Source organism: Hemiscyllium ocellatum, chromosome 9 (genome assembly GCF_020745735.1).
Source record: "Hemiscyllium ocellatum isolate sHemOce1 chromosome 9, sHemOce1.pat.X.cur, whole genome shotgun sequence".
Lineage (NCBI taxonomy): Eukaryota > Metazoa > Chordata > Chondrichthyes > Orectolobiformes > Hemiscylliidae > Hemiscyllium > Hemiscyllium ocellatum.
Genome location: NC_083409.1, coordinates 102508627 through 102524433, shown reverse-complemented (window position 1 = coordinate 102524433; position 15807 = coordinate 102508627). Strand labels below are relative to the sequence as shown.

At 40.6% G+C, this 15807-nt stretch overlaps 1 protein-coding gene across 1 annotated transcript in view; it reads left to right on the top strand.

The window, feature by feature from the left end:
* LOC132818547 (calcium-activated chloride channel regulator 1-like) overlaps positions 1-15807 on the top strand; it is a 57291-nt gene that overhangs the window by 14100 nt on the left and 27384 nt on the right. The window contains exons 3-5 of the mRNA XM_060829605.1: positions 8251-8401; positions 9451-9556; positions 14120-14285. Coding sequence (XP_060685588.1) covers positions 8251-8401; positions 9451-9556; positions 14120-14285 — 423 coding nt within the window. The remainder of the gene's footprint in view (positions 1-8250; positions 8402-9450; positions 9557-14119; positions 14286-15807) is intronic.

Below are 15807 nucleotides of genomic sequence, written 5' to 3'. Positions count from 1 at the left end.
CTGAGCACCAAATCCAAAATGGCCTCTCCCCTCGTCAGCCTGTCAAAGTATTAAGTTAGGAAACCCTCCTGAACACACCTTTCAAAAACAGCTCCTTTGAAACCACCTGCTCGAAGGAGGTTCCAATCAATATTGGGAAAGTTAAAGTCAAAGCCCGAAACGTCGATTCTCCTGCTCCTTGGATGCTGCCTGACTTGCTGCACTTTTCCAGCAACACATTTTTCAGCTCTGATCTCCAGCATCTGCAGTCCTCACTTTCTCCTAAAGCTAAAGTCACCCATTACAACAACCCTACTACATTCACACTTTTCCAAAATAGCAGCGTAAGTTCGACCTTCGTCACCTCCCGCCTTGCAAGGGCTCATCTGATAACTTTGCAATGGAAGAGGTGCCCGGCAACCTTGTCAGCAGGAGGAGAACCTGGAAGGGCCCCTCTCATCGAGGTTGCAGGCCGCGGCTTGTCTATTATAATAGAGTATAAACCATTCCCTCCTTGCACAAGTACAAAATGCACGTAATCAATTAAAGTAGGCAGCAGCAAAGAAGGAACACAAACTTGTCCAGCAGGGGTCACCCACATTTTGGTTTGAGTATCAAGAGAGTACCCTATTTGAGGCCAGAGCTTGTGCTCTTCATCAGGGCTTCGCCAGTGACTTCTGTACCTTACCCAGGTCTGGCATACCCATCTTTATACTTGTCTAACCAGGTTTTGCTGGGGACCCGATGAGTACAGAAGTTTGGGGTGTGAGGCTGCCTGCTTGGCAGCTGCATCCACTTGCCCACTACTTTGGAAACAGTATCAGTTTCCTCAGCATGAGCCAAACATTTTGATATCTGCCAAATTGATCGGACAGAACAGCATTACGAGAACGCTGTCTCATGGGAGCTCAAATTCCTCTATATTCCCACAAGGCTCCAAAATCGTGCATCACACCAAAAGCACAACGAAGAGTCAGTGTATATTCAAGCATGTCGATTCCCCACGTTAGCTCCAAGGTGACATTAAAGACACATCACTTCCCAGTGGCTACATTTCCACAGTTAAAGCGAGGGCCACCTATTTGTCCCTGGGGGAAATTGCTGTCTTGTTCTCAGTCTCAAAGGTGTAATACTGGGGCCCACCAGTCCCCATTTTCAGAGTCCCCTTGGGAAAAGGTTGCTCAGCAGTGGTCGCTGGGTGGGCATCTGAGTTAGGTTACGCCCCCAATGGGTACCCTGATTCCAATCAACCCTTTCAGGGCTGGCATATGGCATTTGGGATCGTGAGGGTGCTGGATATAATCAATTTTACCTATAACTTGCATCGTGGTTCAGTCCAGTTCTGACTACCCCAATAGAAAACTACTGCTCACCTCGTTTGCAGCTGGAAATTCCTGGACTAGTTCATACTGTTAGTCTGGATCATGTCAATGATTCCAGGTGGAAAACATTGCAAAAGCATAGGATTAAACAAAGGTAATTGAGCTTCTTGATTATTTTTCAATTGCATAACACTTCCATCATTTCGCTGCACTTTGGATGCTGCCTGAACTGCTGTGCTCTTCCAGCACCACTAATCCAGAATCTGGTTTCCAGCATCTGCAGTCATTGTTTTTACCAGATAGTCTTGCAACACAAGCCATTCGTATTCAGGCTCCTCCAGAATTTTGCCGCATTTACATTCGTTTCACCCTTGGGCATATTGAGCAAATTGGGCCGATTTAGTCTTGCACTCAGGGACATGCTTCATTAGCATTACTCTAATTCCTGGGATGGGCCCTAGTTTAGGATGGCACAGGCCACTCATCCCCATGATATCAGTTATGAAGACTTGTTGCTTCATTAAAAAAAATGGTTTATATTAAGGAGGGTAGGTGTGCTGGGGACAATCAGGAGATGTTAGAGTGTCCAGGAATAAAATCCCCATTCTCAAAATAGGGTCGGTATGCCAGACATAGGGGTTTCCGAGTAGAATCTAAGTTTTTTATTTTACAGTATTTTTGCTTTAACCATGTTTGTATATTCCTCAACCTTAGTGGCCTTGCACTGTTTCTCATGTCTCTTTTATTTTTTCATTTCATTTCCCTTTTATTTTTTCATGTATCCATTCACAGTCACCTCCCAGCTTTCAGGAGTTCCATCTGCTATGCATACCTTGTTCCCCCAATCATATACAGAATTCCTTCAACTAGCCAGCAAGGTATCTTTCCATTCTTTAGTTAGCAACAAATTAGTGCAGCTATACTTCAAATTAACCATGAGGCAATGAGACAGGTCACTGACAATGTATAAAGGAATAAAACCAAGTGATCCTGCCAACTAATTCTGATTTCGTGATTCAGGGCTAATACAATTGATTATAAAAATAATAAATACAATAATCACTATCTGTAATTCAGAGGTGGAAACTCAACAAGTGACTGAGACATTTTAAAAGTCATCAATAAAAACTGAAAATTCATTTATTCAGTATTCAATATTTAAAATGTAAAATGTACACATTTTTCAAATCTGAAATCCACTATAATTACCTGGTTCTAGTCCCTTATTTTAAATCCAAGCACAGGTTCCTAAAGCGGTCCTGACCAGTCATTGCACAGTTACAATGATATAGGTCGTGAAATGACTGTTGCTGCCTCAAAAGGTCTTATCTACTCATATGGTCACAAAATAAACTTCTAATACACAAACAATGGCTGAATCCAAAGACAGGAATATTAACCATAGGATATTAATTTTGTGACATGATTTATGGATAGGCAGAAATGGACTGAGGAGAGCCAGGAAGGGGCACAAAAAAGGCTTGGCAAGAAGGATTAGGGAGAACCCAAAGGCATTTTACTCATTCGGGAGGAATAAGAGAATGATCAGGGAGAAGGTAGGGCCAATCAGGGATAGCGGATGGAACTTGTGCATAGAGTCTGAGCAAATAGGGGAAGCCCTAAATTAGTTTTTTGCTTCAGTTTTCGCCAACGAAAGGGAACCCGTTGTCAGTGAAAACTTAAAGGAGCTGGCATACAGTCTTAACCAGATCAAGATGAAGTTGATGTGCTAGAAACTTTGGAAAGCATTAAGATTGATAAGTCCCCAGGGCCAGACAAGATTTATCCTAGACTGCTTGGGAAGCAAGAAAGGAGGTTGCTAAGCTGCTAGCGAGGATATTTGCCTTCTCACTCTCCACAGGAGTCATACCAGAAGATTGGAAGGAGGCGAATGTTGTTCCTCTTTTCAAGAAGGGTATTAGGGAAATCCCTGGAAATTTCAGACCAGTCAGTCTTACGTCTGTGGTCAGCAAAGTTTTGGAAAGAATTCTGAGGAATAGGATTTATGACTATTTGGCAAAGCATAGTGTAATTAAAGGCAGTCAGCATGGCTTTGTGAGGGGCAGGACATGCCTCACAAATCTTATTGAGTTCTTTGAGGAGGCATCAAGACAGGTCGACGACGGTCGAGCAGTAGATGTAGTGTATATGGATTTCAGCAAGGCATTTGATACGGTTCGCCATGGTAGGTTCATTCTTAAAGTCAGGAAGTATGGGATACAGGGAGATTTGGCTACCTGGATTCAGAATTGGCTGGCTGACAGAAGGCAGAGAGTGGTTATAGATGGAAAGTATTCTGCCTAGAGGACAGTATTGAGTGGCGGGATCCCGCAGGGCTCTGTTCTTGGACCTCTGCTCTTTGTAGTTTTTATAAATGACTTGGATGAGGAGGTTGAGGGATGGGTTAGTAAATTTGCAGATGACACGAAGGTTGGAGGTGTTGTCGATAGTGTAGAGGGCTACTGCAGGCTGCAGCACAACATAGACAGGATGCAGAGCTAGGCTGAGAAATGGCAGATGGAGTTCAACCTGGATAAATGTGAAGTGATGCATTTTGGAAGAACTCAAACGCTGAATATAGGATTAAAGACAGGATTCTTGGCAGTGTGGAGGAACAGAGGGATCTGGATGTGCAAGTGCATAGATCCCTCAAAGTTGCCACCCAAGTGGATAGGGTTGTTAAGAAGGCATATGGTGATTTGGCTTTCGTTAACAGGAGGATCAAGTTTCCCTGGTGAGACCACTCTTGGAATATTGTTTCCAGTTCTGGTCGCCCTACTATAGGAAAGAAACAGAGGCTTTGGAGAAGGTGCAAAGAAGGTTTACCTGGACTGGAGGATTTCCCTTATGAAGTAAGGTTGAATAAGCTCAGACTTATCTCTCTGGAGAGAAGGAGGAAGAGAGGAGACCTGATCGAGGTGTATAAAATAATGAGAGGAATAGATAGAGTCAATAGCCAGATACTTTTCCCCAGGGCAGGATTGACTGGTACAAGGAGACATAGTTTGAAGATATCAGGAGAAAAGTATAAAGAAGACGTCAGAGGTAGGTTCTTTATGCAGAGAGTTGTGAATGCATAGAATGCGATGTCAGCGGTGGTGGTGGACGCAGAGCCATTGGGGACATTTAAGTGACTGCTGGACATGCACATGGATAGCTGTGAGTTGAGGGGTGGGTAGGTTAAGTTACTATATTTTACATTAGGATTAAATTTTGGCACAATATCGTGGGCCAAAGGGCCTGTTCTGTGCTGTACTTTTCTATGTTCTATGTTCTATTTATCACAACCTAATGTTGAACTGAATCTTCAATTGTCATTCAGTGAGGGGAATTGATACAAAATAAAGCTACAACTGGCACACCATAATCACCAATGAAACACAGCGATCTTAAAATTAAGTGGAAACAAACGAGTCTGAAACAAAAAGTAAATCTGCTAATATCATTTTCTGAAAGCAATGCTGCTGGTTTGGGATATTTTGGATCTATCTTTATACTTCCAGTTTTATAAAATTTAACTAAATTTAATAAGGTTCATGCAATTTCTCCACTCAATGAACAAATGTTAAAGTCTGAAGTGATTTTCCTCAATGTTAGGCCTAGATTATAACTAACATTGAGCAGAGACCTGCTTTCATCCTGGAACAGAATGATTCTGCACCTGAGGCCCAGGTTTAGTACTACTGTTTTACATCCTTTGATCATTAGTACCATTCTATCATTAGTACAACACCTAGGGGTGAGAGAGAGAGGGGTGTAAATGATCTTTGGCAGTAGCATGAAATTATGGGAATTGGAGAGCAAGTTTATACTGATGTCTAATGGCGCAGGATCAAAGGAGAAGACTTTTTTTAAAAAAGATTATAATGCTGTCTTTCTCCGAATTAAACTGATTTGAAATTAAATTAGATTGGCTTTCATGTCAGCATAAAAGTGATGAGTTAGAAACGGACAGGAGGGCAGTCATGGCCTGTAAGAAGAACAGGGGATAATATTTCATTTCATAATCTCTGAAGGATGCTTAACCTTAAAAAAAATCATGTTAAGTTCCAAAAATGCAAGCCAAATCCAAAACAATCCCAGATCTCGAGCTCCAGGGATCAAAACACAAACATTCAATCACCACCCAGTAAATGTGCGTCCAAACTGAATCTGCAAGCTGCAGCTCTCTCTCTCTGTCTGTGTCTGTCTCTCGCACATACACACACATTCCAAAAGTCAAGTTAGGGAGTTCTACCCTCATGAATCTTAGCTGTGGCACGTAGCTGCTTAACCAAGTGTGCGAGAATTGTGTCACTGACCAGCTTTCTTTTTTTCTAACACGACAAAAGCAGCAACCACCCCTACATTTCATAAACAAAGAACAAACACCCCCAAAACAAACTGAACAAACCAGACAAAGCAGCAAAGCAAGACAAGACAAGCCGAACAGATACAACAGAGAAGATAACCCCAACGTAAAACTTTCACTAATCAACAACCTGACAACAAACAACAAGGCTAATGATATCTGGCAAACACTGTCGACATTCTAAAACCCTGACTGTTTCGTTATAATAAATCGCGATAGTTCTTTGTTTCGTCTTTCACAGAACAATTTAGGAATCAATTTAGACGGCACCAATTTGACCGAATCAGAGTCTTTCGACTCTGTAGGGGTCCTCGACCTTCTTTCTTCTTTCTTTTTAGGGTCCCCGACCCTATTCGGATCCTTGATCCACCTCTCATCTCTGTGCTCGGGTCCCCGACCTGAGGTAAAGATCTTCACCCTTCTTTTTCCTCTTGTTAGGTGGAGTCCCTGACTCCATAAAGATTCTTGGCCTTCTCTTTTCTTTCCTTCTTTCTTCCCCTTTTTTATATATATATTGTATCCCCAATCCGCAAATCCTCAACTTATTAGCTTTATCTCGAGTCCTCGGCACTATTCTTACTGAGATCGATCCTTTATGGGCTGGACTGAGATGATAGACAGCGAGAGGTCAGGTCAACCACTACTTGGATAAGAGTAAAGCCACGCGGTTATGAAATACTCCCGTCTCCTGGCCGATTCAATACTCAGTTGTGAGGACTCAAGGCTCTTACACCACTGTCCACAATCCATTTATACCGTATCCAAGTCATGGCACCAGATGAAGATCTTGACCCACGGGAAGGGTCTCTCGGTTCCACGATTGGACATAAGAACATTAGTACTTCGGTCTGATTCTGCAAGATTTCACTTTATTATCACAGCCAGGCTCAGGCTGCCCAGCAACACAGAGGTTAAATGCTTCTGTGCCTTGGAGTAACTGTGCAAATAGCTTAAAGTAAAGACATTCTTCATACTATTTTTGAAAAATAGTACAGTCTTAATTACAGAGCTAATCCAATAGAATTTAATAAAATGACTTTATAGGTATAAGATTAAGCCAATGATATTTCCTGGTACACAACTTTGTTTTGCACATTTTATCTCTCAGCAACTTCATCTCCAAGGTTGGCTAGGATGGTTAGTAATGCCCTATCTGGCGTAGTTAATTCCATCCTGAAAGGAAGCATAGTCTGCTAATTTTTGGTTCAGTTAGTTCAGGAATGCAGTTTTTAACAGGGTAAAAATCCATTTTTAAACAGAGTGCACAATTTGCAGCCTAGAAACCGTTTTGTTATGTTACTTTATATTTCTTGCATTAAGAAGCCATTTTTTTTGTTAGTAAGGGTGTGTATTAAATGGTTGCTCCAGACAGCAGCCCAAATCCAGATTTTAGATCCTCAGAACCACACTTTCTATGGCTAGTTCAGTTCAGCTTCTGGTCAATGGAATCCCCCATCCCAGGATATGGATAGTTGGGGATTCAGCAATAATAATGTCATTAAATGTCAAAGGGCAATGTTGGATTCTCTATTGTTGGGCATGGTCATTGCCTGGCAATCATTTGACATCAATATTACTTCCTGCTTTATTGGTCCAACACTGAACATTGTCCAAATCTCATGACATTTGAACATAGATCACTTCAGTATCTGAGGAGTTGTGAATGCACTGAACATTATGTGAACATCCCTCCGAATGAAGGTGAAAAGGTTGTTTATCAAGGAACTGAAGATAGTTGGGTTCAGGACAGTGCCCTTAGAAATTCCTGAAGTGATACCCTGGGGATGAGATGATTGACAATCAATAATCACAGTCACCTTCCTTTGTGCCAAGTATAACTCCACACAGTGGAGTGTTTGACCTTGATTCCCAGTGACTTCAGTTTTTCTAGGGCTCCATGATGCTCCTTAATGGGGAGTCAATGGCCTAGTGGTATCATCATGAATTAATCCCAAAATTCAGCTAACCTCTGTGGAACCAGGTTCAAACTCTACCATGACAGATGGTGATCTTTTGAATTCAATTTTAAAAACTCTGGAATTAAGAATCTGTCTGATGTCCATGAAACCATTGTTGATTGTCAGGAAAACCCCATTTGCTTACTTAAGGAAGGAAATGTGCGATTGTTACCTTGTCTGGCCCATATATGACTCTAGACCCCACAGTAATGTGGTTGATTTTCAACTCCCCTTTGAAATGGCTGAGCTGGTCACTTAGTTCAACAGCACCTGAGGACAGGCACTAAATGCTGGCCAGCCAGAGATAGTCACAGCCCATGAGTGAATTTAAAAGATACTGTTGGTCAGAACTCATCTCAATGTCAAGAGCAATACATTTCACTTCCTCTCTGGAGTTCAGCTCTTTTGTCCATGTTTGGACAGAGGCTGTAATGAGGTTAGGAACTGAGTTGGCCTAGTGGAACCAAACTGAATGTCAATGAAAAGGTTAGTATTGGGTAAGAGCTGTGATAGCACTGTCAATGACACTTTTAGATGTTACACATTATTTCAAACCTGTACAATACAAGCCAAAGTAATGACAACAGATACCAGATATCAACAGATTCTTACATGGTAGTGTTCATTTTTCTTTTCGCAGGCTGACGTGATCATTGCTGAATCAAACCTCAAAAACAGAGATGAACCATACACCCTGCAGTATGGTGGATGTGGAGAGAAGGGACGGTACATTCACTTCACACCAAACTTTATCCTGGACAGCAGTCTGGATTCATTTTATGGACCGAAAGGTAAACTATCTGAACTAAGTTAGAACGGAGTAGCATTTGCTTTAAGCACCGAATTAAGACTGCTCAGTTGGTGAACATGATCCTAGCTGATGCTCATGAAGACAGTGAAAATGAATACAGGAGTTGTTATTACAACGAGTTATGAAGAAGGCAAAATTGGAACACAGCAAACTTACTATTGCCCAACACTTATTGGACCAGGAGTGTGTCCATTGATTAATTAATCCAGCTGGCCAAGACATTCACATAACCATTGTGAAAACACACTCGATGTAAGGCAGGGGATATACACATCACTGTTATACCTTATTTACAGCATAAATCAATTAAATTAAATCACTTGGCTTTAAATAAAATTTACTAGCTGTTTGGACATTTTGGAGATTGTGATAATATAGTAAACTTCCAGTATTTGAAGTATATAATTTTTGCCAGTTTATCGAGAGTGCCAGTTCATAGGTGCTGGTAAAAACGAAATTGAAAAGTGAGGTGCTAGAAAAGCACAGCATGTCAGACAGCATCTGAGGAGCAGGAGAATCGACATTTCGGATACAAGCCCTTCTTCAGGAACTCCTTATGCTTGAAACCTCGATTCTCCTGCTCCTCAGATGCTGCCTGACCGGCTGTGCTTTTCCAGCACCATATTTTTTGACTCTGATCGCTAGCATCTGCAGTTTTCACTTTCCACTGGTAAAAACAAAGTTTGCTGTACTCAATCTTGGTGAAAAAATTAAAAGCAAAGATACAAAAAGAGCAATATCCGTTTGAATTATGTCCTCTCCTTCCATGCCAATGGAACAGTGAACATTTCAACTCAACCCTCTGAAACACCATTTCTATCCCACACTCAGAAACATTGTACCATTAACACAGGAGAACAGAATATTGATTTCCATGGTGAATTCACAAAACATCTTCACACCATGGGGTGTATTTTACACCTGTGAGTGGATAATGCCAACGTTGAAACTTGCAGAAGCACTATTTTTCTGCAGAGAATGTATGTGTTGGTTACATTGTTTTAATTAAAATTGCTCCTGTTTCTACAGATCGAGTATTTGTTCATGAATGGGCTCATCTTCGGTGGGGAGTTTTCAATGAAAATGATGAACTGATGCCCTTCTATTTATTTAATGGAACCAGTGAAGCAACGAGGTAAGACAACATTGATTGTAGTATTCTGCTCACTGAATAATGTCTCTTGGGTTTCCGGGATTACTTATGATGCCCATAGGATAACTATTTGTTCTTGCAATCTGCTCCAGTAGGTGTGTTGACACCGTTAAGATAGTGTTATGGACTAGGCCAGGACCACTCAAAACATTCCTAAGCAGGCATCGCAGACCATAACTTTGCAATTTTTTTCAGTAAGTGTACAGTAAAAATTACTCGGAGTAAGTTAGTGAGATTGACTACCAGGTCATAGAGTCATGTTCATAGGGATGTTCAGCATGGAATCAGACCCTTCAGTCCAACCAGTCCAGGCCGACCAGATATCCGAACCCAATCTAGTTCCACCTGTCTGCACCCGCCCCATATCCCTCAACACCCTTCCTATTCATATACCTATACAAATGACTCTTAAATGTTGCAATTGTAATAGCCTCCACCACTTCTTCTGGCAGCTCATTCCATACACGTTCCATCCGCTGTGTGAAAATGTTGCCACTTAGATCTCTTTTATATCTTTCCCCTCTCACCCTAAACCTATGCCCTCTAGTTCTAGACTCCCTGATACCAGGGAAAAGACTTTGCCTATTTACCCTATCCACGCCCCTCATAATTTTGTAAACCTCTATAAGGTTATCTCTCAGCCTTCGGCGTTTCAGGGAATACAGCCCCAGCCTCTTCAGCCTCTCCATATAGCTCAAATCTTCCAATCCTGGCAACTTCCGTGTAAATCTTTTCTGAACCCTTTCAAGTTTCACAACATCTTTCTGATAGGAAGGAGACCAGGTTTGAAAACAGACAAACTTTTATTCACAAAATTACACAATGAAACATAAAGAACAGAATAAAGAACCCCTACAGAACTCAGTCCATCCAAACTAGACTTAATTATACTGTTTCCAATATACACAACCGGCCCAATAAGCAAACCCCCTTAAAACACAGTAAAAAAAAAGGAATAGATGCTTACAGGTTGAAGATAAATGGGCAGAAAGAGAGAGTTTAGTCAACTGTTTCCACACAACTCACTGTCGAACACCCAACTAGTTCTGGACCGAACTGAACTGCTCAGCTAGAGAGCTGACCACTTCCCTTTCATTATACAGGTCACCTCTAAAACATGACAACTTTGGCCTGAAGTCTCATCTGTTGACATATAAACAAAAATACCTCTCCTTTACCCTTTAATGTCTGTACCAAACCAGTCTAATCAATCTAATTATCTCTCTGAAAAAAACCAAGGAAACAGTATCCTTGAGAAAAAGGACAGCTTTGAGAACAAAGGGACCAGCTTTGTGACAATGGGATCGGACTTGTGTGTTTGTCTTCAAAGGTGATGAAGTTCTGCTGAGCTAACTAACATTGGGAAACATTGGAGGAAGGGTAGGCTATACAGCCCCTGGTGCCTGTTCCACCATTCAGTCAGATCATGGCTAATCTGTGGCCTAACTTCATATATCTGCTTTTGTCTGAGATCCCCCGATACCTTTGTTAAACAAACAAATTAGCTATCTCAGATTTTAAATTGTAAAACTGATCCAGCATCCACTGAAGTTTGTGCAATAGAGTTCCAATAACCCACCACCCTTTGTGTGTAGAAATGATTCCCAACACCTGTCCTGAATGGTTTGGCCCTAATTCTCAAACTATGTCGCCTGTTCTGGAATCCCCAACCAATGGAAATAGCTCATCTTTATCTATCCTGTCTTTTCCTATTATTAATTTTGCAGCATGGACTATCCATACAAATACATATCCTAACCCTATTTTACACAGGTCCTTTTCCTGGGTAACTCAAATGATCGTCTGACTAAGACAGGAGCCATATTATTTTATTTAAAACAGGATCACGTGAAAAAATAATTGATCTCTCCAGTGGCCCGATACATTTAAAGAGAAATTCAAACTTCTAGTTCACAGTTTCTTTTTCAGAATTTGATACAATCTGAGCATAGTGAAAAATAGAGATAATGACTAAACATTTTATTTGTCTCTATACATTGTTAACTTGGAAACTGCAGTCATTGGTCCAAGACTAAATAGCTTGCATATTGTCCTCAATAATTCACTCAGGATTACTTCAGTACAGGTTACATGATTTGTTTGATACACTTTACATTTAAAGTCACAGTCCTAAACTATAATCATCTTATAAACCAAAAGATACAATCCCCAAACAATGATCGAACAAACCTAACATGGGCATATGGTACATAAAGACAAATCTGTGGAGCTACAATCCCGTCCAAAGGAATTTCATTCTCAGCTTTTCTCAATAAACATGTCTAATCGCGTTGGTGGAAAAAATATTGAAAAATATTTCAAGGAACTGCATAAATGATTGTTTAAGAAGGCATAAATTAATCAAGGAGGGACTGAATGTATCTGTTCAGGGAAGGTTGTGTCTGACTAACTTGGTTCAATTGTTGAGCAAGTGACATGGAGGGTTTATCTGGTTAATGTATTTGGCATGATCTCCAGGGGACTTTGCAAGGCTTTAGCAAAATGTCACATGACAGATTGGTTAGAAAACTAAATGTTTATTTGGGACCTCTAAACAAGTGAAAAATCAGATGGAAAATTAGCTCTGTGGTAGGAAACAAAGGATCTATGGATATCTTTGGGACTGAAAGGCTGGTTTCAATGGTGTGTATGAGGTCCCTTACTTTTCATGATATACATATATATTACATATACAGATTCAGACTTCGATGTAGTCATCATTATTAAGATGCTTGTACTAGGTATCAAAAATTAGCCACATGTTTCATGTCCAATAATGCAAACTGCAGAAATATAAGTGGATTATCAAATTGGTCAAAAAGAGGTAATGCATTTATAGGGCTGAGGATGGTGAAAACAAGCAAAAGGAACATATAATAAATAATAGATTACTAAGAAGGGTAGGAGAAAAGACTAATATTCCAGTACATGCTCCCTGAAGATAAAAAAGGGCAGTTGGATATGGTGGTTAAGAAGTCATACAGATACATTCCTTTATTAACTCCGGCAGAGAGTACAAAAGCAGGGAGGTTACTCTAGAATGATAGAAAATACTATTCAGTGAACAGTTCATTTACTGCATATTGTTAAGAGCATTCTTTTCTATTTAACTGTATTTTTGATTGTGGTCTGAAATGGAAAAATGATTGGTATAAAAACGAAGATTATTGAAGGGATTGCTGTGTAAAGCAAATAACCTGGCACTTGTTGTAGGAGATGTTTACACAGCTGTGTGTGCAAGTGGTGGGGCAAGTCTAGTTACAGACCATCTGTAACTAGGGGTTGGCACGGTGGCTCGGTGGTTAGCACTGCTGCCTCACAGTGCTAGGAACCCAGGTTCAATTCTCGCCTCAGGTGATGTCCATTTGGAGTTTGCACATTCTTCCTATGTCTGCGTGGGTTTCTTCTGGGTGGTCTAGTCTCCTCACACCATCCAAAGAGGTGCAGGTCAGGTGAATTGACTGTGCTAAATTGCACATAGTGTTAGGTGCATGAGTCAGGGTAAATGTAGGGGAATGGCTCTGGGTGGGTTATTATTCAAAGGGTCGGTATGGACTTGTTGGGCTAAAGGACCTGTTTCCATACTGTAGGGAATCTAATCTAGTCTGTGTCCAAATAGAGACTCAGCTGGTAACAAGTAGCTGAATCTTGCATGGAAGAGTGACTGGTTATTGCTGACAAAAGCCTTCTGCCTGTCCACAGCAATGTGACTGGCTTCTAGTTAGCTGAGCATCTTACAGATTGTTTATTCTAGTCAGGAACAATCATAACTCCAGGAGGAAAGGAGTTGTGATCAGCAAAAGGAGCATCTGAGCAAATCCTGTTGGCCTTCTCAATTGTTCGCTCCACCTGTAATGCCCTTTTCTTTGTGTCTATTTGTATGTGCGTATGCAGTGGGCATTTTATTAGTAGGTTAGAATTTTAACCAGTAGCGTTATGTGTAAACTGATCATAATTCTGTTTATCTGCAGTTAGAATCTATTTATTTGTAATAAATAGTTATTCCTGTTAAGTTTAAATTCCTGGTCCATGCTTTCTGTCAACTTGGATCCAAAAGATGGGAAAATTGGGAATTTTGGCTACATTTTAAAATCTTGAAAGTTTACTTACGTGATGACTCTGGTAATAGTGGGGCTTGATTTCCAGTGTGTTACTCCAGTGAGACATAACAGAACAGTTCTGTCAGTTAGGATGAATACACTGAAAGTGGGTACAAAGGAGATTTATCGGGATATTGCCTCAAGTAAAGAACAAAGAATGAATAAAGACTGGGTAGGCTGGGGTTCTTATCTTTGGAAAGAGGGAACTATGGGGACATTAAATTGACGTGAATTAAAATTATAAAGGGCTAAGAGGGGAAAGGAAAAATCAATTTCCTGAGGAAAGTGGTTGATTATAACCTTTCTTAGTCAGCAAGGAAATGACAGATGAAAGTTGCAAAGGGTACGGAGGAAATGTTGTAAGTTTCAACCTTATTCAGTGATTTCTCATTGTCAAAATATTACTTGGAATCAAGGAATTAACTTTGTTCGTTTTTACTTCCAGATGTTCAAAAGAGATTAGAGGACAGCTTGCTGATTGCTCAGGCGGAAGCTGTTCAGCATGTGAGACAGATCCTATGTCAGGACTACCGAAAGGGGATTGTGAATTTTATCCAGACAGCAAACAGACTGCATCCTCCTCAATTATGTTCATACAGAGCCTATCAGATGTAAGTAAAGCTGCTGAAAGGTACGTTTGTCCAATATTGCTAACACTCTTGTTTCCCAGTTCACCCCTGCAAGATCTCCTCCAAGGACCAACTATTCTTAGCTGCCCATCAATAGCCTTCCTTTAGCTATAAGGACAGAAGTGAGGATGATTATACTGTGTTCCACTCAATGCATTATTCCTCAGCATACTACATGGTCTCTAGTGCAGACAGTTAACCCTGGATAGCATCCACGATTGGCCTGAAATGTAGCAAGTTATATTTCTGTGATTCAAATGCCTAGCAATGATCATTTCCAACAAGAGAGAATCTAACCACCTCCCATTGCATTACCATTGCTGAATTCCTGAAGATTACCATTGACCCTAAACTAAATGGGATGAGCAAATAAAGAAAAAAACAGAAAGTGTTGGAGAGACTCAGCAGGTCTGGCAGCAACTGAGGAGAGAAGTGGAGTTAATGCTTCAATCCAATATGGCTCTTCTACAGAACTGATCAAACCACAGACATTCTGGATGAACTTGTTCAAGACTGGATAGTCTTTCAATACTTCTGCAGTGACCTGAAATATTAACTTCATTTCTTGCTCCAGATTTTCATGATTTTCAGATTTTATTTCAGATTTCTAGCATCTGTGATATTTTGCTCTTGTTGGGTAGTCTCACACTTTGACTCCCCAAAGCCACTCCAGCACTAACAAGGCACAAGTCAAAACCATGATGGGCCACTTCCTATGTGACTGTAATAACAAATACCATCAAACCATCAAATACAAAGAAGTCCATTTGGTCAGCTCCATCAGCCACTTTAAACATTCAGTTGCCCCACTATTGACACACTGCGGCTGGATTGTGTACCAGCTGCAGGATGCAATGTATCTGTCACTAAGGGTCCTTCAACAGGGCCTTAATCTTAAGCAAAGGAAGCAGATGAATGGTGTTGTGCCCAAGACTGGGGAGTGGACAGCCTCTGTCCAGTGCCACCATTCCATTATTCCCAACACAAATCTATTTACTTTACACAGTTACCAAGATAGCCAATGATGCTTTATCTATATTTTCAAATTAGAATATAAAAGATCCATTAAATTAACGTCTCTAGTAAGGAGCAAAATTATTGATTTATTATAAAACAGAAGGACTCAAGAAAGAAGCAAACACACAAGTGGAAGTCACAAATGATATATTTTCGAAATAACCAGACGTTTGTCAATTTAAAAAAAACAAAATTCTCGACAGAGATATGGAATGAGGATATGAAGAATAAGGATAAGGCTTTCATCCAACTTCCTGGCACATGGATATCGAAAATAGACAGTCATCACAGGGATTCTTACAGATGTAGTTTATTCTGTAATCGCCAACATATATTGTTCAAAGGGTATTCCAGGAGTACAGCTCACACAGTGTTTGGTTATTACACTGGTCCTGCAAAAGAGCTTTCTTTGAAAGGCAGAGGATAACCATTGCAGCAACTGAATTCCACACAATATTAACAACCAGACAACCACCTCTGCGATTGC